This window comes from Sinohyriopsis cumingii, chromosome 5, assembly GCF_028554795.1.
Source record: "Sinohyriopsis cumingii isolate HCF-2022 chromosome 5, ASM2855479v2, whole genome shotgun sequence".
In the NCBI taxonomy this organism is placed as follows: Eukaryota; Metazoa; Mollusca; class Bivalvia; order Unionida; family Unionidae; genus Sinohyriopsis; species Sinohyriopsis cumingii.
In genome coordinates, this window is record NC_142965.1 from 20,723,754 (window position 1) to 20,751,555 (window position 27,802).

A 27,802-nucleotide genomic window follows, 5' to 3' on the forward strand; every position below is an offset into this window, starting at 1 on the left:
TTCCATGAAATAACTGTACTTTAAATTGTTAATGCAATTCCTGTAATTTTTAAATGAAAACATAAATTGGAATAAGGCAGTTCATCAGCATAACCAAAAACTGTTGCTAACACTGCAAGTGATGATGACATTTCATCAAGTCATGGTCATGTCAATTATGATGTAATAACAACCAAAGATAGGAAGGAAGTTCAACATGTTACTTTTAAATCTGAGTTGTTTTACAACCAGATCTTCCAGTTCACTAAGTTATGTATGAAAATCAGGGTATATGCTGTCCGTAAGTATGAAAATCTGGGTCTATGCTGTCTGCATGTATGAAAATCTTGGTCTATGTTGTCTGTATGAAAATCTTGGTCTATGTTGTCTGTATGAAAATCTGGGTCTATACTGTCTGCTTTTATAAAAATCTGGGTCTGTACTGTCTAAATGTATGAAAATCTAGGTCTGTGCTATCTGTATGTGTGAAAATCTGGGTCTATACTGTCTGCATGTATGAAAATCTGGGTCTATGCTGTCTGCATGTATGAAAATCTGGGTCTATGCTGTCTGCATGTATGAAAATCTGGGTCTATGCTGTCTGCATGTATGAAAATCTGGGTCTATGCTGTCTGTGTGAAAATCTTGGTCTATGCTGTCTGTATGAAAATCTGGGTCTATACTGTCTGCTTGTATAAAAATCTGGGTCTGTGCTGTCTAAATGTATGAAAATCTGGGTCTGTGCTATCTGTATGTATAAAAATCTGGGTCTATGCTCTCTGCATGTATGAAAATCTTGGTCTATGCTGTCTGCATGCATGAAAATAGTGGTCTATGCTGTCTGTATAAATGAAAATCTGGGTCTGTGCTGTCTGTATAAATGAAAATCTGGGTCTGTGCTGTCTGTATAAATGAAAATCTGGGTCTGTGCTGTCTTAATATATAAAACTATGGGTCTATGCTGTCCACATGCATGAAAATATAGGTCTATGCTGTCTGCATGTATGAAAATCTGGGTCTATGCTGTCTGCATGTATGAAAATCTGGGTCTATGCTGTCTGCATGTATGAAAATCTGGGTCTATGTTGTCTGCAGTTATGTGTGAAAATCTGGGTCTATGCTGTCTGCAGTTATGAATGAAAATCTGGGTCTATGCTGTCTGCAGTTATGAATGAAAATCTGGGTCTATGCTCTCTGCAGTTTAGTACTTTATATATATGATATACTGCTATAGTTACATATAATGTTACTTAAGTGTAAAATAGTATACCACCTCCATAGTATATAAAAAGTATACCATCACCACAGTATGTAAAATAGTATATTAACACCACAACATAGTATACTATCACCACAGTATGTAAAATAGTATACTAACACCACAACATAGTATACTATCACCACATTATGTAAAATAGTATCATATCACCACAGTACATGTAAAATAGTATACTATCACCACAGTATGTAAAATAGTATACTGACACCACAACATGGTATACTATCACCACAGTATGTAAAATAGTATAATATCACCACAGTATGTAAAATAGTATACTATTACCACAGTATACAATGAGGCCATGATGTACCATATAAAATGAACATTGCTAAGTGTAAAAATATATGGAAAGCAAAACATCAAACAAATCAGACTGTTGCATCCTTTATTTAAACATAACTTTAATATATATTCTAAATCAAAATATAATATAACCATTGCAAACATATATATATATATATATATATATATATATATATATATATATATATATATATATATATATATATACATACACATGTACGTACAAAATTGCATATAGTGCTGTCTATATCTTGTACAGATCATTCATTGTCATATAAAATATACTCATCCATGGATCATTAGCCAAAATGTAAACTAGTCATGGAAAATATGATAACACATACTAAAATTATAATTCTTTGTGTTGACTAAGATACCTATTAACATCTGAACCCTGTTATCCCATTTGTTATAATTTTTCCTGTTTTTCCAACAGCCTATTGTATTGTATAATATTGAACATTGAATAAACTTTCTGGAAAAAAGACTGATTAAGCTCAATCCAGAAAACATAAAAACACCAATACAGCACAATGTTATGTTTTTAACAATAGTGTTTTATTTTTGCTCAATCCTGAATATGTAAACCCTGCTGCTGTGTAACTGTTATCATTATATAGAGATCAAACAAGTCTTTCCTTGATTCCAAAATAATGAAGTACAAAATAATTTGAACTGCTTTATTTTTATTTACCTGTAGCTTATTCTAACAGTGCTAATCATATGTGCATGACTCTGTATGTGTTAGTTTTATTCTAGCTGTGCTAATCATGTGTGAATGGCTCTGTATGTGTGTTAGTTTTATTCTAGCTGTGCTAATCATGTGTGCATGGCTCTGTATGCATGTTACTGTTTATTTTAACATCACTAATCATGAATGCATGGCTCTACATGTGTTACTTAGCTTAATCTAAAAGTGCTAATCATGTGTGCATGTTTGTGTATGTGTGTTACACAGTTTATTCTAACAGACTAGTGCTAATCATGTGTGCATGGCTCTGTATGTGTTGTTAGTTTTATTCTAGCTGTGCTAATCATGTGTGCATGGCTCTGTATGTGTTATACAGTTTATTCTAACAGTGCTAATCATGTGTGCATGTTTCTGTATGTGTGTTATACAGTTTATTTTAACAATGCTAATCATGTGTGCATGTTTCTGTATGTGTTATAGTTTATTTTAACAGTGCTAATCATGTGTGCATGGCTCTATGCATGTTACTCAGTTTATTTTAACAGTGCTAATCATGTATGCATGGCTCTACATGTGTGTTACTCAGCTTAATCGAATAGTGCTAATCATGTGTGCATGTTTCTGTATGTGTGTTATATAGTTTATTCTAACAGTGTTATCATGTGTGCATGGTTCTGTATGTTATTCAGTTTACTCTCATATTGCTATCATGTGTACATGGCTGTGTGTGTGTGTTACTCAGTTTATTATAACAGTTATATCATGTGTGCATGGCTCTGTATGTGTGTTAGTTTATTATAGCAATGTTAATCATGTGTGCATGGCTGTGTATGTGTGTTAGTTTATTCTAAGAGTGCTAATCATGTGTGAATGGTTGTGCATGTGTGTTACTCAGTTTATTCTAACAGTTATATCATGTGTGCATGGCTGTGTATGTGTGTTACTCATTTTATTCGTAGAGTGCTAATCATGTGTGAATGGCTGTGTATGTGTGTTAGTTTATTCTAAGAGTGCTAATCATGTGTGCATGGCTGTGTATGTGTGTTAGTTTATTCTAAGAGTGCTAATCATGTGTGAATGGTTGTGCATGTGTGTTACTCAGTTTATTCTAACAGTTATATCATGTGTGCATGGCTGTGTATGTGTGTTATCATTTTATTCGTAGAGTGCTAATCATGTGTGAATGGCTGTGTATGTGTGTTAGTTTATTCTAAGAGTGCTAATCATGTGTGCATGGCTGTGTATGTGTATTAGTTTATTCTAAGAGTGCTAATCATGTGTGCATGGCTGTGTATGTGTGTTACTCATTTTATTCTAAGAGTGCTAATCATGTGTGCATGGTTGTGTATGTGTGTTAATCAGTTTATTCTAAGGAGCCATCCATTTAGTACGTAGGCATGGAGTGGGAGGGCGGGGTTAACCCAGATGCATATGCTTGCATATGGGGGGCTATTGATAATGTACATACGCATAGGAAATGGTTGGTTGGTTGGTGAATGCTCAATAATAATTTGTCTAATACGTAACCTGTTTGACTGGGTTCAGTTGGCATTTGAATTTTAGCAGACACTAGTCAAACCTTTTAAAGTTATAGCTATTTCTTTGATACAGCCAGATATTCAATGATGATGGACTATCTGTTTCATTAAACAATTTAATGTTATTAATCCTTGATTGTTTCTGCATGGATTAAATAAAGGCCGTTCTATAGAATTCGTGTGTGTGCATCAAGTGTATGTACGCAGGTGGGGGTGTGTGTCAAAAAGTATGCATGTGTATGGTGGGGGGAGGGGTCAAGCTTTACCAGATTTTTGCATACATACTAAATGGATGGTCCCTAATAGTGCTAATCATGTGTGCATGGCTCTGTATGCGTGTTCCTCAGTTTATTTTAATACTGCTAATCATGTGTGCATGGCTCTGTTTGTGTGTCAGTTTATTCACAGTGCTAATCATATGTCCATGGCTCTGTATGTGTGTTACTCAATTTAATCTAACCATGCTAATTAGGTGTGCATGGCTCTGTATGTGTGTTACTCAGTTTATTCACAGTGCTAATCAAGTGTGTATGGCTCTGTATGTGTTACTCATTTTATTCTAACAGTGCTAATCATGTGTGCAAGGCTCTGTATGTGTTACTCAGTTTATTCACAGTGCTAATCATGTGTGCATGGATCTGTATGTGTGTTACTCAGTTTATTCACAGTGCTAATCATGTGTGCAAGATTCTGTATGTGTTTTACTCAGTTTATTCACAGTGCTAATCATGTGTGCAAGATTCTGTATGTGTTTTACTCAGTTTATTCACATTGCTAATCATGTGTGCAAGGCTCTGTATGTGTGTTACTCATAGCTTAATATGGCTTAAGGTAGATACTAGTTACAAATTCACACAGGACTACCTGTATTATCTGTTGCTAGAGACATGCAATACAAACACTTAAAGCTGTACTTCAGAGAATTATTCTAGAAACAAATAATACATTTTGTAAAGACTGTGCCAAAACCTTATGGTATAATAGCAGTATAAGCAAGGGGAGTGGAGTCTAACACATGATATTATATTACATGCAATATATTCCAAGGAACTCAAAATAACATCGAATGATGAGATTTTGACATATTTCAATTTCCGACAAAATTGCATGCAAATGTATCACAATTAAAAAATATCTCTTTTGACTACAACCATCTATTCAACTGATAAAGAAAGCCTGAAACAAAATTACATTATTACAACCTAAGGAATAAGAAAGTCAGTTTTAAATATACAAAATTCATCAATATAAAGAGAAATTGGTTTATAATTAGTGATGTCCTAAGCAACGTTCCCTCTAATATTTTTCCTGTGTGTGTGGAACTGGCAGTTGTTTGAGCAGCCTCATTTCTGCATGAGCAAAACATTTTCAGAAACATTTGTGATTGTAAGTTGTAAATACTGACTACATACACATTTGTAATAATGTCTTTTTATTAAAGAAGATGTATGGCTTAGAAATCACGTATAGTTTTCATACTTTATCGCAATGAAAATGTTATGCTACGATTATGAAAGCACCATTAAACTAAACTAGACTTTGGTATTTGCTACCAAAACTTGTGCGTGGAATTTTGAAACTGCTGCGCAGCGATTTCTAATGAGCTGTGCGACTGCGCAGCCACCTGTCTTAGAGGGAACATTGGTCCTAAGGACCCATTAATAACTAGGTACATCCTAAGGACCCATTAATAACTAGGTACATCCTAAGGACCCATTAATAACTAGGTACATCCTAAGGACCCATTAATAACTAGGTACATCCTAAGGACCCATTAATAACTAGGTACATCCTAAGGACCTATTTATAAGTTGTGAGTACATTCTAAGGACCTGTTTTTAAGAAATGACATTCTAAGGACCAGTTGAAAAGCAGTGAAATTCTAAGGATAAGTTCAAAAGAAGCTGTGCTGGCAAGACATGCCCCCCCCCACCAATAATTTAGGAATTTGGGCCCAAATCAGTACTTTGACAACTCTAGTATAACTGAATATACGGTTCTTATAAATAGGTTTCCTTTAATGCAGTCTTACTAGTGTATTTTTCTTTGTATAAGTGAATACAGGTTTTGTTATAAGTAGGTTTCCCTTAATGCAGTCTTACTAGTGCATTTTGTCTTTGTATAAGTGAATACAGGTTTTCTTATAAATAGGTTTCCCTTAATGCAGTCTTACTAGTGTATTTTGTCTTTGCAATCTAAAATAAAAGCAAAATAAAAATCCCATAAATAACTGTGTCCAAAGGACACAATCACTTAGAATGCTGCAGCTAGCATAAGACAATTCAAAAGTTTAATAATTCAAATATTACTGAGGGAAATAAACTGCCACCACTATGGCATAACACTGAATAAAGGGAAATAAATCACCCCCCTCTTATGACATAACACTACGTAGAGGAAAAAAATTGCCACCACCATGGCATAACACTGAGTAGAGGGAAATAAATCACCCCCACCTCATGGCATAACCTTAAGTAGAGAATTCTGGTTTTATTGAAAAAACTCAGTGTACACAAGTATAGTGTACATAAATATAGTGTACATATAAATGCCCTAAGTCTTGAAATATTCAGAGCAATGTTGACAAATCCAATTTGACTGGCTAAGGAAAAAAGTATAAAAAAACATGTTTCCAAAAAATGACACAATAGTAATAAACATTGATAATTTAATTTGTACAGAAAAAAACCAATAAATTAATTTTTAAAGTTAAAATATGGACTAATTTTATCAAATAAAGTAAAAGGGTTTCATAATTCTAATGTACAAAAATGAGAGAAATACTTGTGGTATTTGCGACTATGTAATTAAATGCACTATATCATTGAAACTATGAAAATATAGTATGATTTAATCTTTCCCATATATTCAATTAATCAAGAATTTAAGTTAATGAAAATTACATAGATATTATCACAACATTTTGCTTTACAAAAGCATTCTACTGTTAGAAATCAGCTATCAAAAAGTAAAGTTATAGATGTTTATAGAAGATATGATTACAGCAAAAATTATGGTAGCAAAGGTTTCACTACTGAAGCTCCTAAACACATGCAATGATGTTATTCTTTAGTGCTTCCTCTTTGTACAACATCAACGTGGCAAGGCTCTCTTTGTAACAAACACTGCTGGCTTTAGGCTGCCTATATTAAGTCCACTTTTTTAAACTTGCAGAATGTTAATTATGTATAAAAAGTTTCTGATTGAATAGTGAGATACAAAGGGGGAAGTAACTCTGATGGAAACTAGTTGACTGAGACAGCTGGGAGAATTTTTTTATTCTTAGTAGCTCTGGCAGTGATAGCCTTAGCCTGTTCTTTGCGAAGTTTCTGATTGCGGTGCACTTGGGCACTGATGTGAAGAGGTGGAAGAATCTTGTCAATTTTAGGAGAATTTGGGAACTTGAGAAGATTCTCCACCTTGTCCAGTAGAGCTCTGAAAGAGAAAATACATTTTCAATGTTTATTTTCAACTTGAAAATCTGATCAAATCATCGTGACAATATAAATACAATTATGACTTAAACAGTTTTGTAATACGACATGTGGTTTTGTGCTGTCATGCTATTAAGGTGATTTTTGGCAGGACTGGACCAAATCAAGATGCCTCCATTACAGAGAGGTCATGAAAAGCTTAATCGATGAGAAAAATCTAATGGATGTATAATAGAAGTGGCTATGGGATATTTAATTCATGAGAATAATCCATAGGATGGATAAGAGGAGTGGCTATGAGATGTTTGAGCCATAAGAACAGTCCATGGGATGGATAGGAAGTGGCTATGGGATGTTTAAGTAATAAGAATATTCCATGGAATGGATAAGAAGTGGCTATGGGATGTCTAAGTAATGAGAATATTCCATGGGATGGATAGGAAGTGGCTATAGGATGTTTAAGTAATAAGAATATTCCATGGGATGGATAAGAAGTGGCTATGGGATGTTTAAGTAATGAGAATATTCCATGGGATGGATAGGAAGTGGCTATAGGATGTTTAAGTAATGAGAATATTCCATGGGATGGATAGGAAGTGGCTATGGGATGTTTAAGTAATGAGAATATTCCATGGGATGGATAGGAAGTGGCTATGGGATGTTTAAGTAATGAGAATATTCCATGGGATGGATAGGAAGTGGCTATGGGATGTTTAAGTAATGAGAATATTCCATGGGATAGATAGGAAGTGGCTATGGGATGTTTAAGTAATGAGAATATTCCATGGGATGGATAAGAAGTGGCTATGGGATGTTTAAGTAATGAGAATATTCCATGGGATGGATAGGAAGTAGCTATGGGATGTTTAAGTAATGAGAATATTCCATGGGATGGATAGGAAGTGGCTATGGGATGTTTAAGTAATGAGAATATTCCATGGGATAGATAGGAAGTAGCTATGGGATGTTTAAGTAATGAGAATATTCCATGGGATGGATAGGAAGTGGCTATGGGATGTTTAAGTAATGAGAATATTCCATGGGATGGATAGGAAGTGGCTATGGGATGTTTAAGTAATGAGAATATTCCATGGGATGGATAGGAAGTGGCTATGGGATGTTTAAGTAATGAGAATATTCCATGGGATGGATAGGAAGTGGCTATGGGATGTTTAAGTAATGAGAATATTCCATGGGATGGAAAAGAAGTGGCTATGGGATGTTGAAGTAATGAGAATATTCCATGGGATGGATTGGAAGTGGCTATGGGATGTTTAAGTAATGAGAATATTCCATGGGATGGATAGGAAGTGGCTATGGGATGTTTAAGTAATGAGAATATTCCATGGGATAGATAGGAAGTGGCTATGGGATGTTTAAGTAATGAGAATATTCCATGGGATGGATAGGAAGTGGCTATGGGATGTTTAAGTAATGAGAATATTCCATGGGATGGATAGGAAGTGGCTATTGGATGTTTAAGTAATGAGAATATTCCATGGGATACATAGGAAGTGGCTATGGGATGTTTAAGTAATGAGAATATTCCATGGGATGGATAGGAAGTGGCTATGGGATGTTTAAGTAATGAGAATATTCCATGGAATGGATAAGAAGTGGCTATGGAATGTTTAAGTAATGAGAATATTCCATGGGATAGATAGGAAGTAGCTATGGGATGTTTAAGTAATGAGAATATTCCATGGGATGGATAGGAAGTGGCTATGGGATGTTTAAGTAATGAGAATATTCCATGGGATGGATAGGAAGTGGCTATGGGATGTTTAAGTAATGAGAATATTCCATGGGATGGATAAGAAGTGGCTATGGAATGTTTAAGTAATGAGAATATTCCATGGGATGGATAAGAAGTGGCTATGGGATGTTTAAGTAATGAGAATATTCCATGGGATGGATAAGAAGTAGCTATGGAATGTTTAAGTAATGAGAATATTCCATGGGATAGATAGGAAGTGGCTATGGGATGTTTAAGTAATGAGAATATTCCATGGGATACATAGGAAGTGGCTATGGGATGTTTAAGTAATGAGAATATTCCATGGGATGGATAGGAAGTGGCTATGGGATGTTTAAGTAATGAGAATATTCCATGGGATGGATAGGAAGTGGCTATGGGATGTTTAAGTAATGAGAATATTCCATGGGATGGATAGGAAGTGGCTATGGAATGTTTAAGTAATGAGAATATTCCATGGGATGGATAAGAAGTGGCTATGGGATGTTTAAGTAATGAGAATATTCCATGGGATGGATAGGAAGTGGCTATGGGATGTTTAAGTAATGAGAATATTCCATGGGATAGATAGGAAGTAGCTATGGGATGTTTAAGTAATGAGAATATTCCATGGGATGGATAAGAAGTGGCTATGGGATGTTTAAGTAATGAGAATATTCCATGGGATGGATAGGAAGTGGCTATGGGATGTTTAAGTAATGAGAATATTCCATGGGATGGATAGGAAGTGGCTATGGGATGTTTAAGTAATGAGAATATTCCATGGGATGGAAAAGAAGTGGCTATGGGATGTTGAAGTAATGAGAATATTCCATGGGATGGATAGGAAGTGGCTATGGGATGTTTAAGTAATGAGAATATTCCATGGGATGGATAGGAAGTGGCTATGGGATGTTTAAGTAATGAGAATATTCCATGGGATGGATAGGAAGTGGCTATGGGATGTTTAAGTAATGATAATATTTCATGGGATGGATAGGAAGTGGCTATGGGATGTTTAAGTAATGAGAATAATCCATGGGATGGAAGTGGCTATGGGATGTTTAAGTAATGAGAATAATCCACAGCATGGAAGTGGCTATGGGATGTTTAATCCATGAGAATAATCCATGGAATGGATAAGAAGTGGCTATGGGATGTTGAAGCCATTACAATAATCCATGGGATGGATAAGTGGCTATGCGATGTTGAAGCCTAGAGAATAATCCATGGGATGGATAAGAGAAGTGGCTATGGGACATAGAAGCCATGAGAATAATCCACAGGATGGAAGTGGCTATGGGATGTTTAATCCATGATAATAATCCATTGAATGGACAAGAAGTGGCTATGGGATGTTGAATCCAAGAGAATAATCCATGGGATGGATAAGAAATGGCTATGGGATGCTGTGTGTGTGTGTGTGTATGATTTGGATTTTTAATGTAGCTTTAACACTTTTTCAGTCATATCGCTACGATGTCTGCAATGTGGCAGTTAATTGTGATGTCTAGCACTGAAGCATCATGCTGCAGACATGTAGCATCATGTCCCACCCAGTCACATTATCCAGACACCAGGCCGACCAGTCCTAACCTCTTAATGCTGAGTGCCAAGCAAGGCAGCTGTAAGTACCATTTTTGTAAGTCTTTGGCATGACTCGGCTGGGGATCAAACCCATGACCTCCCGCATCCGAGGCGGACGCTCTAACCACTAGGCCACTGGAGCATTCTGCTATGGGATGTTGAAGCCATGAGAATAATCCACAGGATGAATAAGAAGTAGTGATGGGATGTTGGGTTGTATGTAACTGCAGTAATCCCAAGTAAACTAAAGACTCACAAGGTTGGAGATTAATGCAATTTCGAGTCAACTGCAGGTTAACCCTCACAAAGGCTGGTACCCAGTTACAGTTAGGTCAACTGAGGTAGTCAAGGTTAGGTCAACTGAGGTAGTCAAGGTTAGGTCAACTGAGGTAGTCAAGGTTAGGTCAACTGAGGTAGTCAAGGTCAAAAGTGCTTTGCTGAATGATTTGCCAGGAGTTAATTTCATGACAGCCTGGTCCATATTTCACTAAACATCTAAAATAAATATTCTCAAAACAATCTGTACATCCTACAAAAAAAATATTCTCAAACCTCTGTACATCCTACAACAAAAAGAACCCCCAACATATTACCAGAGAAGGCAAGATAATGTAAAATCTCAATGTGAAATTTGGATGTCCACTTGTGTAGAATCAATGCTTACTGCACAGTTCTAAATGAAATCATGATGTTCATGGTGTTAAGTCACTTGTTACATGTATCACAATGTTCTGAACTCTATGAGGAACTGAATGTAAAATGATGTGTTGGCATGTATCACAATGTTCTGAACTCTATGAGGAACTGAATGTAAAATGATGTGTTGGCATTTTCTGTCTTTAATTAGATAACAGAAACAAAAAAATTATACAGTTATCACAGTAATTACTGTTAAAAGAAAACTATAAAAAATATGAAAAATACAGGGACCTTAAGTGATTCATGATCTCTCATACATGAAAAATACAGACCTTTAGTGATTCAAGATCTATCATAAATAAATGAAAAATATTGGGGACCGTTAACAATTCATGATCTGTCATAAATAAATGACAAATATTGGGGACCTTTAACAATTCATGATCTGTCAAATAAATGACAAATATAGGGAACTTTCTGTGATTCAAAATCTGTCATAAAATAAATGTGACCAAAACTACCAGATAGTCAAAATTAACAGTGGAGTGGATAGCATGCTTACACAGCAATTTGTATTGAGTCAGGAAAGAAAACCAAAATAAACTGATTAATTGTATCATGATCCATTATTTTACCTTGCATTCATATTCATAATTCAATATGCCTAACATATCTATTAATATTGATTGAATATTCATGTCTTTGTATGAATTATGATTTCAATGGTGTAATGTAACATTGTGTCAGGTTACAAATGGTTAATTGGTGCCCAAAAATGGAAAAGCTGATTTGACGATAAAATTATGTCTATGCTTCATGCTTGTAATTGTCCAACCAATTTGCAATGAAAATATCAGTAATTGATGCAAATTATATATGTCTATTGATCTAATCAACATTTTATAACTGTCTCCATCTGATAGTTAATGGCAATAGTTCCCTGACAATCCATGAGGAAGGAGCTCTGACATTATTATTATTGGGTGTTGTCCCTTGACAGTCTGTAAAGAAGGGGCTCTAACATTATGAATAATGGGAGTAGTTCCCTGACAATCCATGAGGGAAGGACTCTGACATTATGATTGATGGGAATAGTGTCCTGACAATCCATGAGGAAAGAACCCTAACATTATGACTGATGGGAGTAGTTCCCTGACAATCCATAAGGAAAGAACTCTGACATTATTATTGATGGGAGTAGTTCCCTGACAATCCATGAGGAAAGAATTCTGACATTATGACTGATAGGAGTCATTCCCTAACAATCCATGAGGAAAGTACTCTGACATTATGATTAATGGGAGTAGTTCCCTGACAATCCATGAGGAAGGATCTCTTGACATTATGATTAATGGAGTTGTCCCTGACAACCCATGAGGAAGGAACTCTGACATTAAGATTAATGAAGTTGTCCCTTGACAATTCATTTGGAAGGAGCTGTGACATTATGATTAATGGGTGTTGTCCCCTGACAGTCTGTAAAGAAGGAGCTGTGACATTATGATTAATGGGTGTTGTCCCCTGACAGTCTGTAAAGAAGGAGCTGTGACATTATGATTAATGGGTGTTGTCCCCTGACAGTCTGTAAAGAAGGAGCTCTAATATTATGATTAATTGGAGTAGTTCCCTGACAATCCATGAGGGAAGAACTCTGACATTATGATTGATGGGAATAGTGTCCTGACAATCCATGAGGAAGGAGCTCTGATATTATTATTGATGGGAGTAGTTCCCTGACAATCCATAAGGAAAGAACTCTAACATTATGATTGATGGGAGTAGTTCCCTGACAATCCATGAGGAAAGTACTCTGACATTATGATTAATGGGAGTAGTTTCCTGACAATCCAAGAGGAAAGAACTCTGACATTATGATTGATGGGAGTAGTGTCCTGACAATCCATGAGGAAAGAACTCTGACATTATGACTGATGGGAGTAGTTCCCTGACAATCTATGAGGAAAGTACTCTGACATTATGATTGATGGGAGTAGTGTCCTGACAATCCATGAGGAAGGAGCTCTGATATTATGATTGATAGGAGAAGTTCCCTGACATTTCCATGATGAAAGTACTCTGACATTATGATTGATGGGAGTAGTTTCCTGACAATCCATGATGAAAGTACTCTGACATTATGATTGATGGGAATAGTTCTCTGACAATCCATGAGGAAAGAACTCTAACATTATGATTGATGCAGTTTCCTGACAATCCATGAGGAAAGAATTCTGACATGATTAATGGGTGATGTCCCTTGACAGTCCTAGTTAAGGAATTCTAACATTATGATTAACAGAAGTTGTCCCCTGACAACCCTAGATAAGGTATTCAAACATTATGATTAATGGTGTTGTCCTCTGACAGTCTATAAGTAAGGAATTCAAACATTATGATTAATGGTGTTGTCTTTTGACAGTTCTAAGTAAGGACTTCAAACATTATTATTAATGGTGTTGTCCTCTGACAATCCTAAGTAAGGTATTCTAACATTATGATTACTAGTGTTGTCCTTTGACAGTCTATAAGTAAGGAATTCTAACATTATGATTGATAGTGTTGTCCTTTGACAGTCTATAAGTAAAGAACTCTAACATTATGATTAATAGTGTTGTCCTTTGACAGTCTATAAGTAAAGAACTCTAACATTATGATTAATGGTGTTGTCTTTTGACAGTCTATAAGTAAGGACTTCAAACATTATGATTGATGGTGTTGTCTTTTGACAGTCTATAAGTAAGGAACTCAAACAGTATGATTACTGGTGTTGTCCTTTGACAGTCTATAAGTAAGGACTTCAAACATTATGAATAACGGTGTTGTCTTTTGACAGTCTATAAGTAAGGAACTCAAACAGTATGATTAATGGTGTTGTCCTTTGAATGTCTATAAGTAAGGACTTCAAACATTATGAATAATGGTGTTGTCTTTTGACAGTCTATAAGTAAGGAACTCAAACAGTATGATTAATGGTGTTGTCCTTTGACAGTCCTATGTAAGGACTTCAAACATCATTAATTGATGTTGTCCTCTGACAATCCTAAGTAAGGAATTCTAACATTATGATTAATAGTGTTGTCCTCTGACAATCCTAAGTAAGGAATTCTAACATTATGATTAATAGTGTTGTCTTTTGACAGTCTATAAGTAAAGAACTCTAACATTATGATTAATAGTGTTGTCCTTTGACAGTCTATAAGTAAAGAACTCTAACATTATGATTAATGGTGTTGTCTTTTGACAGTCTATAAGTAAGGACTTCAAACATTATGATTAATGGTGTTGTCTTTTGACAGTCTATAAGTAAGGAACTCAAACAGTATGATTACTGGTGTTGTCCTTTGACAGTCTATAAGTAAGGACTTCAAACATTATGAATAACGGTGTTGTCTTTTGACAGTCTATAAGTAAGGAACTCAAACAGTATGATTAATGGTGTTGTCCTTTGAATGTCTATAAGTAAGGACTTCAAACATTATGAATAATGGTGTTGTCTTTTGACAGTCTATAAATAAGGAACTCAAACAGTATGATTAATGGTGTTGTCCTTTGACAGTCCTATGTAAGGACTTCAAACATCATTAATTGATGTTGTCCTCTGACAATCCTAAGTAAGGAATTCTAACATTATGATTAATAGTGTTGTCCTTTGACAGTCTATAAGTAAAGAACTCTAACATTATGATTAATGGTGTTGTCTTTTGACAGTCTATAAGTAAGGACTTCAAACATTATGATTAATGGTGTTGTCTTTTGACAGTCTATAAGTAAAGAACTCTAACATTATGATTAATGGTGTTGTCTTTTGACAGTCTATAAGTAAGGAATTCAAACATTATGATCCATCAAGTAAGTCAATTGGCAAGTCAGGATAAAAAACAAATTAAAAACTTAAAATGCATGACACAATTCATGTCCTAGCTTATTAAAAACAGGATAAAATAATTGTTGAAATAATGGATAGTGTGACAACTTGTATGGCATCCCCAGACTATACATTCATTACAATATTGTTATCTGTACTAAATGTTGTACTTTAATGCCTTATAAACTAATTAAAGGTCACAACCTCTACAAAAAATTTTGAAGAAAAAATTATTTATGTACAATAAATGAGGAAGTTTCTCAATACTTACGCTACTTGGACTTTCTTTTCGCTGAGGTAAATACGTTCTTCCTCAATTTCCTGTGGCACAATATTTTCTGGAGCAACCATCTGTGGAATTAAAAACCTACTTATTATATGGAAATTAGAATAAATGTAGCTGTGATTTGTAGTTCATGCTCCATGCAAGTAATAGAAGCTTTCATTACCAACTTTTAAATTTTTGTTAGATGAATAAATAACATATATAGAAATAGGCTGCATTAAATTTAACCAGGATAAATTATTAGAATGGTTGAACTGGAAACCAAAAATAGGTTTGAAAAATCAAATCTCTGAAATATTGATACTTTTCAATGATGGGTTAAGATGGATGTAATTGCTGCATGCTTTGGAATAACAATACTTTGTCATATTGTAGTCAAATATCATTATCAATGTAGAGATCACAATCAAATATCATTATCAGTGTAAATATAATAACTAAATATATCAATATCAATGTAGATATCACAACCAAATATCATTATCAATGAAGATATCACAACCAAATACCAATATTAATGTAAATATCACAACAAAATATCACGATCAATGAGATATCTTAACCAAATATCATTATCAATGTAGATATCACAATCTAATATCATTATCAATGTTGATATCAACCAAATAAATACCAAGATCAATGTTGATGTCACAACCAAATACCAATATCAATGTAAATATCACAACCAAATAACAAGATAAAAATAAATATCACACCCAATTACCAATATGAATGTTAATGTAACTGGATATTTCTGACAGAAAGTGTGATAAAAATAGGTATTTGTTTATTGAGATTAGATTATATCACTTGCTTGACATGGAGACAAGAAGACCATCCTCTAAAATTAGAAGATTTGGAAGTTTACTTTGTGATAATGATGGTAGGACATGGGTTTGAACCACGGCTGAGTCATACCTAAGACATATAAAAATGGTACTAACTGCTGCCTCACTTGCCACTCAGCATTAAGAGGTTAGTGTTAGGACTGGTCAGCCTGGTAACAGGATAATGTGACTGGGTGGGACATGATGCTACATGTCTGCAGCATGATGCCCCAGTGCTAGACATCATTATAAACTGTCACACTGCAGACATTGTAGCGATGTGACTGAAATATTGCTAAATCTAAGTTAAAAATCCAAAACACAAAACACACACAATATTCAATACAGAATGATGCAGTGCTATTATAGAGGCTGTTTATTATCTAACTTTTCTTAATCAATATTCAATACAATATGATATGCAGTGAAAGAAACTAGCTTAAACACCAATCACCTGAATACACTAAAATTATATGCTCATTTCTGGCAAAATGCTCTCTCATGCATGTGACCCTTGGCACATTTAAACCCTCTCATTCATATAACCTCAAAGTTTCAAATACATAAAGATCTGAACAAAATTTGTGAGCAAACAGCGCTTTAAATTTTTAAATATTCACCGTAAACTTTTATGAATAAGCACACAGCATTTAAAGTTTTCCAATACCTATTGTGAAGTTCATTAAATAAGTCTAAGATATACACAATACCAGACAATAAAGAAACCAGTAATAGAAGTTTTAATGAAGTCAATAAACAAACAGAAACCTGCAATAGGAGTTCTAAACAAATCAATAAACAAATATGAATTTAAACTAAGAAAACAAACAAAAAACCTACTGAGATTCAAGCAAGCCAATTAACAAAATAGAAACCTGCTCTGTAAAGCCACAACCTTTATACAAAAATGACCTTTCTCAGGACACAAAACAAAAAATTTCATTCATGTGAAACAAAACCCTAATAGAACAGCTATAATCTCTTTATTAGGCCCAGTTTAAGTCCATCTTAACAGTGGCTCTTCTATACTGGTTTTACCATAAATCATTTGATTGTGTACATCTCTAATGAAATAAAGACCAATGTATGCCATGCTGCTGTACAGTCAGAGACCAAAGGTTGTCATGTTGATGTACAGAGACCAATGGCTGTCATGTCAATGTACAGCCAGACTAATGTATGCCATGTTGATGTACAGTCAGAAACCAATGGCTGTCATGTCGATGTACAGTCAGAGACCAATGGATACCATGTTCGTGTGTAGTCAGAGACCAATGGTTGTCATGTCAATGTACAGTCAAAGACCAATGCATACCATGTTGGTGTACAGTCAGAGACCAATGTATGTTGACAAGATTCTATAACTGACCTTTAACTTTGTTCCCATATTGAATCTACAACTCCTCCTTTGGGCATTGAAAGTTACGACAACATTATCCTGGTTCATTATACGCACTGCAATATTGTGATTCAGTGCAAACGTGATTGGCTGGAAGGGTGGAGCATGATTATGTGTAAATTGATCTTTCCATATCCATTTCCTCCTTCTACTTCCATCATTGTCAAGTTCAATTCCTCCAAATTGGTCAGTATAGATTCTGAAATCACAGCAACATGGAAAAAATTTCTACAAATGGTTCATGAATGTCTCCCTAGTGAACATACCTTTTTAATTCTAAAAAAAAAGAAAACAAAACTGTTAACAGACAGATGAATAGCTAATATCAAAACATAAAACACGCAATCTTATGGTTTTCATATACAAATAAGGACCCATCGTTAAGTGCAACATCATCAAGATCTGTTCCACCGTCATGAAACCTTACTAGCATCATCATCATTTAAACTCAAGACCTGTACAATTTTTGTTCATATATGAAGAATAGAAATGAATTATTATACAACCCTGAAGACATCAAACAAGTATAATCATAAATTTGGAAGGAAAAGCCAGTGTCCATGGGATATAATCTGTTATGACACATACAGAACTATTAGAATTATGTACACTGTAACCCCTAAAAACCAAACCATTAGTATAAAAGAGTCCCCTAAAAAAATCAAGGACTCATGGAAAAGCAAAATGCTATTATTCTGAAAACAATACAAAAAATAAACACCCCATAAAACCAAAACTCAGTGTAAATCTGGAAGTGTATTTTAGCTAAAAATTCCATAAAATGTTGATATTTATGGTACCAAAAATAGCATGTGGTCACACATTAAAATAATACACACCTGATGGTCCAAAAATAGCATGTGGTTACACATTAAAATAATACACACCTGATGGTCCAAATATAGCCTGTGGTTACACATTAATAAAACACTCACCTGAAAGATGCTGGGCAAAATTATTTACAGTTAACAACTAATGCAATAGGTTTATTGATTACCCAATGAACCACAAATGTCTCATGGGGTTTGTGAGGTAAAGACAAACAAAAAATACATGCATAATACTGATCATGGCTGACAATAGGCAAATCTGAAGTTTTTGCACCTTTAAAGAAGGGCAATCTTTTAAGGTAAATTGTTTTTAAGTAAACACAAGTAGACATAGATAGGCCAATTAAGAAATACTATGGGTTAGCTAATTTTTCATTAAATGTAAAAAAAAGCAAATGGCTTTCTTAAATCAATTGCACTTTTTCATGCACAGACATTGTCTCTCTCAAATCAAGTGACAACATTCTGGTTTAAAAAAAATCAGTCTTTTTGGTAATCAAAGGCTAGTATTTATATGTAGTATCTGATTACATATAAAAATATTTATTTTTTCATGTCCGCAATACCCTCAGAAAACCGAAAACCTATCAATACCAAATATCAACTCTAGTCCCAAAAGTTCTTTGGTTTTGAGTGATTTCACTATATTTCAAAATCAAATAAGGATGAAGTTAGAGGAAAGTTTAACTATAGTATTAAATAACTGTAACTGAGTATTTATCAATGGGCACCAGTCACAAGGTAATTGAAGTCCGTAGGACTTTATGATAACTTTTTTGAATGATTAGGTAAAAATTTACAAGTTGATGAATAATCAATCATAATAATTTAATCCTTATACAGTTCTACCTGCTCATATCAACATCACTTACATCAAGAAACCACCTATGTTGACAAAAAGGCAAAGTTCAAGGCCCAAAATTCTTTTCTTAAAACTAAATCTGTCATACTTATTTCTACATCGAGATAACAAAATAACTGTATATGTCATCAGTAACCCTAGATCCCAGCTGAACAGATCCTTTGTTTTCTAGCCTCTAAGGTCAAAAAGCCACCATTTTCAATCCATACTTTGTTCTACAATTATTTGGTGTTGCCACCAGCTTTAATTTTGCTGTCACATTAACATTTGTTTGGTCCTCTAAAGTTGGCCTTTCCATGGGACGTCAATAATGCATGCAACCTTCAAAGCAAACCAGAAACAGACTCGAAAAAACAAAATGCACCCATCATCTATGGAAGTCATCACCAAACTTGTTTAGAAAGCAATGGATAATGCTACAGAGAATAACCGTAATTATATTTATTACTCAGTATATGCATAGTCTACAATTTGTGAGTGTTTTACAAGTTCCACCAATACTTAATAAAGACTTTTTATAAAATATAATTAAATGTTTTGTGATCATTTTATTAACATTTTTATTGCTATTTCAAGCAATTCATAACTTACTGACAGGCTTTCATTTCCCTATCAATAGCCTCATCCCCTTGGTAGCCTCATCTCAGTGGTAGCCTCTGTGCTATGATTATGTCTGTTGACCCAGTCAGACCAAAATCTATTATGTCTTTTGTCCCAGTCAGACCAAAATCTATTATGTCTGTTGCCCCAGTCAGACCAAAATCTATTATGTATGTTGCCCCAGTCAGACCAAAATCTTTAACGTCTGTTGCCCCAGTCAGACCAAAATCCATAATGTCTGTTGCCCCAGTCAGACCAAAATCCATTATGTCTGTTGCCCCAGTTAGACCAAAATCGAGGACCATTTGTGAATGTAAAAAACAACCATACAAAATCTAAACTGATTTGTAAAGCTCAACACCAAATTGTTTAACCTACATCTAAAGCATATGTTAAACCACATCCAGTAAAATTTGATTAGACTGACTCAAATGACATTGTATAAGAAGGCAGTTTTGACTGACTCAAATGACATTGTATAAGAAGGCAGTTTTGACTGACTCAAATGACATTGTATAAGAAGGCAGTTTTGACTGACTCAAATGACATTGCATAAGAAGGCAGTTTTGACTGACTCAAATGACATTGTATAAGAAGGCAGTTTTGACTGACTCAAATGACATTGTATAAGAAGGCAGTTTTGACTGACTCAAATGACATTGTAAAAGAAGGCAATTTTGACTGACTCAAATGACATTGTATAAGGCAGCAGTCTAGATGGACTAAAAACACTGTATAAGAAGACAGCATAGATGGACTAAATACACTATATAAGAAGGCAGTCTAGATGGACTAAATACACTGTATAAGAAGGCAGTCTAGATGGACTAAATACACTATATAAGGAGGCAGTCTAGATGGGCTAAATACACTTTAAAAGAATGTTATCTAGGCTGAATAAATACACTGTATAAGAAGGCAGTCTAGATGGACTAAATACACTGTATAAGAAGGCAGTCTATACAAACTAAATAAACTGTATAAGAAGGCAGTCTAGACAGACTAAATAAACTGTATAAGAAAGCAGTCTAAACTAACTCAAATTACACTGAAAAAGAATGCAGTCTAGGCTGACTCAAACTACTGTATAAGAAGGTAGTCATGGCTGGCTCAAACTACACTGTGTAAGAATGCAGTCTAGGCTGACTCAAACTACACTGAATAAGAATGCAGTCTAGGCTGGCTCAAACTACACTGTATAAGAGGATAGTCTTGGGTGACTAAAACTACACTGTATAAGAAATACAGGCTAAAGTCTCATAAAAGTTTTAGATCAGTATTTCAAACTTTATGAAGAAGAAACTGTTCACAGCATTATATTTTCCTTATAATGGCCTTAACCTTGAAGTTTGGGACCTGAAAATAGTACATGACATACTAGCCATGATATATGGGTTCAGTGAATACCCAAATAACCTTGACCTTTAATCTTAGGACCTGAAAATAGTACATGACAAACTAAGACATGATATATGGGTTGAGTGATTACTCAAATGGACTTGACCTTAAATCTTTGGACCTGAAAATAGTACATGACATACTAGGCATGATATATGGGTTGAGTGAATACCCAAATAACCTTGACCTTTCATCTTAGGACCTGAAAAAAGTACATGACATACTGGACATGATATATATGGCAAGTGATTACCAAAATGACCTTGACCTTAAATGTTATGTCCTGAAAATAGTACATGCTATCTGGCTTGAGGAAAGGCCCAAATGACCTTGACCTTTATGCTTGGGATATAAAAATAGTACTTGACATACTAGACATGATATATGGCCTGAGTAAATACCAAAATGGCCATGACCTTTATGCTTGGGACCTGAAAATAGTACATGACATACTAGACAAGATATATGGCTTGAGTAAAGGCTCAAATGGCCTTGACCTTAATGCTTGGGACATGAAAATAGTACATGACATACTAGACATGATATATGGCTTGAGTAAATACCAAAATGGCCTTAAAATAGTACATGACATACTAGACATGATATATATAGGTGGAGTAATTACCCAAATGGCCTTGATGTTTAAGCTTGGGGCATTAAAATAGCATATGATATGCTAGATATAATGTATGGGCTGAATAACATGAAAAAAAAAAGCAAAATTTTAATGGATGGAAAGAAGATTTAAATAGACTGCTTCATATGAGTATATTATAATACTCCATTTGCCTTCATATGAGTATATTATAATACTCCATTTGCCTTCATATGATTATAATACTCCATTTGCCTTCATATGAGTATATTATAATACTCCATTTGCCTTCATATGATTATAATACTCCATTTGCCTTCATATGAGTATATTATAATACTCCATTTGCCTTCAGTATGATGGGACCTCATATATTTCTCTTTTAACAATTAAGGTGCTGTGTTTTCAAAGTTCAAGATGGCAGTAAGATTGTGATCTGAAGTCATACAGAATCCCTTACCTGATACCTCCATGATGATAATAGCAGTAAGCCAGTCCACTGGCATCAAATCCTGCGATCAAGTCATAGACATTCCCTTACCTGATACTTCCATGGGGATAGTAGTAGAAGCCCAGTCCACTGGCATCAAATCCTGCAATCAACATACAGAATCCCTTACCTGATACCTCCATGATGATACAAGCAGTAAGCCAGTCCACTGGCATCAAATCATGCAATCATGTCATACAGAATCCCTTACCTGATACCTCCATGATGATACAAGCAGTAAGCCAGTCCACTGGCATCAAATCCTGCAATCAAGTCATACAGAATCCCTTACCTGATACCTCTGCTGGGATAGTAGTAGAAGCCCAGTCCAATGGCACCAATTCCTGCAATCAAGGCATACAGAATCCCTTACCTGATAGTTCCACAGGGAAAGTAGTAGAAACCCAGTCCAATGGCACCAATTCCTGCAATCAAGGCATACAGAATCCCTTACCTGATACCTCCATTGGAATAGTAGCAGAATCCCAATCCGCTGGCATCGAATCCTGCAATAGGCATGCCATTCTGTGGATCATGAATTGTATAGCAATATGTACCCAGTGATACAGAGAATATCAAAATGGCAAGATGGCCTGATGGATAACTTTGATCAAGTTAAGGTTTCAATAGGTCTTCTCAGTTATTTCAAATTAACATTGCATTGTCTTGAGAGAGAGAGGACTAATAGAATTTATCATATCTATTGCTGTGAGATTACTGAATATACTTGTTTATAATTCTATGTCAACTGCAAACTGCACAGACCCAGAACTGTTACTGAATAATGTACAAGCAGATGTGGGTCTATGCAGCAATTTTTTTATGACTAATGTGTAGAACAAACAACACTGACCCTGTTCTACTGGAATATTATTCCATGGAAGATCAGGGTCTATGTTATTTGAAACTGGACTCGACTTATAAGTAATTATATCCAATAAACTATAATTTAACACTGTGAGTGTCATGAAATGCAATGTACTACTACTGTTGACTTTGGAAAACATATGTTTGAAAAGTTCTGAAGTGTGGTGTGATGAAGCAAATCCAACAAAATATGTTCAAGTAAAAGTTTGGAAAGTACACTTTGGTCTTAATGAGTGAAACTTGAAAGTGAAGTTCCAAACGTTATTGATGTCAATGACATCGTGCTATTTCTCAGTTTGACATAATCTTGACATAATCTTGATATATTTCTTAATTCACATGGTGGTGGCAATCATCAGTCATTGGTGGTCAGTACTCATTTTGACATGATATATGATGTCCAATTAATTTAACTGTTGACTTTTCTGCTTTTTTGGGGTAAGCACATCCAAGAATCACAATCTTGAGATTTTTATTAATACTTCCATGCCAATTATCTTCGAGGTGAATTATTTCCATTGCCTTCAGTGTTTTCATTTGTTGAATGACATTTCAAGATAATGCTACAATGTATATGTGATTTGGATTATTAATGTAGCTTTAAAAAGTTTTCAGTCATACTGCTGTGATTTCTGCAGTGTGGCAGTTTATAGTGATGTCTCACACTGGGGCATCATGCAGCAGACATGTAGCATCATGTACCACTGGACACATTATCCTGACACCAAGCTGCTGAGTCCTAATACTAACCTCTTAATACTGAGTGTCAAGAGAGGCAGATGCTAGTACCATTTTGATAAGTCTATGGTATGACTCGGCCAGGGCTCAAACCTGTGACCTGCATCTGAGGCAGATGCTCTAACCACTGTAAATTTAGTCTGGTTCCATGACCATCTCCACTGTAAAGTTAGTCTGGTTCCATGACCAACTCCACTGTAAAATTAGTCTGGTTCCATGACTAACTCCACTGTAAAATTAGTCTGGTTCCATGACCAACTCCACTGAGTCAAATATGAAACCCCGGATCTGGACTAAACCTGGACAAATCAATATCCGTATTTGACCACAATGATTGGCTCACCGTTACGGATCACTGCCATCTCACCTCTGTCTGCGTGGGTTCGAGTCTCGGGTTCGGCCTATGTGGGTATGTGAGAAAGCTTGCCAGTAGCTTCTTGTGGGTCGGTGGTTCTTTCCGGGGTTTTCACAGGTTCTTCCTCCACCACTGATACTGGCCGCCATGTATAGCCTATCTTGTGCTGAAAAATGGCGTTAAACCCCACAACAACAACAACAACAACAACCACAATGATTGTATCTCCTTACTTTTTGCAATTTCTGTGTAAGTCCATAATTCAAGGGTTATTTTAGTAAGCCTAACTGTAAAAACATTAGTAATGATAAGTCTTGTGCAGAGACAAGCATACACAAAAGTAGAGGTAAGTCTTATGCAGTGTCAAAAATATAACAAAGTGAGTGGAAGGTCTAATGTAGTGTCAAACATACAGAAGGGACAGAGATGTTTATGTAATGTCAAATACACATGGAAATGAGTGGCAGGTCTTATGTAGCATCAAACACACAGATAACTGAGTGGCAAGTCTTGTGTGGTGTCAAACACACACAGATTTGAGTGGCAGGACTGGTGTGGTGTCAAACACACATAGGAGTGAGTGGCAAGTTTTATGTAGTGTCAAACACACAGAATTGGCAGGCCTCATGTAGCATCAAACACACAGAAGTGAGTGGCAGGTCTTGTATAGTGTCAAACACACATGGAAGTGAGTGGCTGGACTGGTGTGGTGTCAAACACACACAGAAGTGAGTGGCAGGTCTTATGTAGCATCAAACACACAGAGAAGTGAGTGGCAGGTCTTATGTAGTGTCAAACACACACAGAAGTGAGTGGCAGGTCTTATGTAGTGTCAAACACACAGAGAATGAGCGGCAGGTCTTATGTAGTGTCCAACACACTGAGATTAGTGAGTGGCAGGTCTAATGTAGTGTCAAACAGACACAGAAGTGAGTGACAGGTCTTATGTAGTGTCAAACACAGAGATTAGTGAGTGGCAGGTCTTATGAAGTGTCAAACATAAACAGAAGTGAGTGGCAGGTCTTATGTAGTGTCAAATACACACAGAAGTGAGTGGTAGGTCTTATGTAGTGTCAAATACACAGAGAAGTGAGTGGCAGGTCTTGTGTAGCATCAAATACACAGAGAAGTGAGTGGCAGGACTGGTGTGATGTCAAACACACAGAGAAGTGAGTGGCAGGTCTTGTGTAGTGTCAAACACACACAGATTTGAGTGGCAGGACTGGTGTGGTGTCAAACACACAGAGAAGTGAGTGGCAGGTCTTGTGTAGCATCAAACACACAGAGAAGTGAGTGGCAGGACTGGTGTGGTGTCAAACACACAAAGAAGTGAGTGGCGGGTCTTGTGTAGTGTCAAACACACAGAGATTTGAGTGGCAGGACTGGTGTGGTGTCAAACACACAGAGAAGTGAGTGGCAGGTCTTCTATAGTGTCAAACACACATGGAAGTCAGTGGCTGAACTGGTGTGGTGTCAAACACACACAGAAGTGAGTGGCAGTTCTTGTGTGGTATCAAGCACACTCAGAAGTGAGAAGTATGTCTTATATAGAGGGCCACAATGAGGATTAGTTCCATGCAACTAATTGTGTCACTCTCTTTAAATAAATACTGCCCTTATAAACACACACAAAAGTGAGTGGCAGGTTTGTGTGGTGTCAAACACATGGAACTGAGGCAGGTCTTTGATGTAGCATTAAACACAAAGTAGTGAGTGGCAGGCCTTATGAAATGTGATGTGCACAGAGAATAGTGAGTGGCAGGCCTTATGTATGGTCAAACAGACACAGATTAGTGAGTGGCAGGCCTTATGTATTATCAAACAGACAAATTAGTGAGTTGGAGGCTTTGTGTATGGTCAAACAGACACAGAGATTAGTAAGTGGCAGGCCTTATGTAGCGTCAAACACATGGAGATTAGTGAGTGGCAGGCCTTATGTATGTATGTATTCAAAGTAAAGACTTGCATGTCTCAATAAAGGATACAAAACATTTCCAGTTCCATCAGGAAATATGGTAAGAAATTTCTGCCCTGATTCATATGTCTTGTTGATTATTGGTCTTTCATACAACTGAAAGAAAGAGCATAATATTTAAATTCTGGTCATGTGATATCTGATGAATAGCTGAGAATTCCATTATCTAACTTTCTAATATGTTACTAATAAATCTATGAAGGCCCAAACTGTTTGACTGTAGATTTATTGGAGTGATAATGCTTTTGATTGTAGATTTATTGGAGACCCAAAACATTTGATTGTAGATTTATTGGAGGCCTAAAACATATGATTGTAGATTTATTGGAGGCCTAAAACATTTGATTGTAGATTTATTGGAGGCCCAAAACATTTGACTGTAGATTTATTGGAGACCCAAAACATTTGACTGTATATTTACTGGAGGCCTAAAACATTTGATTGTAGATTTATTGGAGGCCCAAAACATTTGATTGTAGATTTATTGGAGGCCCAAAACATTTGACTGTAGATTTATTGGAGACCCAAAACATTTGATTGTAGATTTATTGGAGGCCTAAAACATATGATTGTAGATTTATTGGAGGCCTAAAACATTTGATTGTAGATTTATTGGAGGCCCAAAACATTTGACTGTAGATTTATTGGAGGCCCAAAACATTTGACTGTATATTTACTGGAGGCCTAAAACATTTGATTGTAGATTTATTGGAGGCCCAAAACATTTGATTGTAGATTTATTGGAGGCCCAAAACATTTGACTGTAGATTTATTGGAGACCCAAAACATTTGATTGTAGATTTATTGGAGGCCTAAAACATTTGATTGTAGATTTATTGGAGGCCCAAAACATTTGATTGTAGATTTATTGGAGGCCCAAAACATTTGATTGTAGATTTATTGGAGGCCCAAAACATTTGACTGTATATTTACTGGAGGCCTAAAACATTTGATTGTAGATTTATTGGAAGCCTAAAACATTTAATTGTAGATTTATTGGAAGCCTAAAACATTTGATTGTAGATTTATTGGAGGCCTAAAACATATGATTGTAGATTTATTGGAGGCCTAAAACATTTGATTGTAGATTTATTGGAGGCCCAAAACATTTGATTGTAGATTTATTGGAGGCCCAAAACATTTGATTGTAGATTTATTGGAGGCCCAAAACATTTGACTGTAGATTTATTGGAGACCCAAAACATTTGATTGTTGATTTATTGGAGGCCTAAAACATTTGATTGTAGATTTATTGGAAGCCTAAAACATTTAATTGTAGATTTATTGGAGGCCCAAAACATTTGACTGTAGATTTATTGGAGACCCAAAACATTTGACTGTAGATTTATTGGAGACCCAAAACATTTGATTGTAGATTTATTGGAGGCCTAAAACATTTGATTGTAGATTTATTGGAGGCCTAAAACATTTGATTGTAGATTTATTGGAAGCCTAAAACATTTAATTGTAGATTTATTGGAAGCCTAAAACATTTGATTGTAGATTTATTGGAAACCTACAACA

General features: G+C 35.4%; 1 protein-coding gene across 2 annotated transcripts in view; it reads right to left on the minus strand.

Moving 5' to 3' along the window:
• Window positions 1–27,802, minus strand: part of LOC149798754 (glutamate-rich protein 6-like) — a 107,759-nt gene continuing 79,957 nt past the window's right edge. For both annotated transcript variants that reach the window (XM_089957628.1, XM_089957627.1), the window contains 5 exons: window positions 26,289–26,374; window positions 22,798–22,947; window positions 17,539–17,767; window positions 15,325–15,404; window positions 1–7,228 (listed from right to left, as the gene is read on the minus strand). In XM_089957628.1, the coding sequence (XP_089813754.1) occupies window positions 7,039–7,228; window positions 15,325–15,404; window positions 17,539–17,767; window positions 22,798–22,947; window positions 26,289–26,374 (735 nt within the window). In that variant the 3' untranslated portion in view covers window positions 1–7,038. The remainder of the gene's footprint in view (window positions 7,229–15,324; window positions 15,405–17,538; window positions 17,768–22,797; window positions 22,948–26,288; window positions 26,375–27,802) is intronic.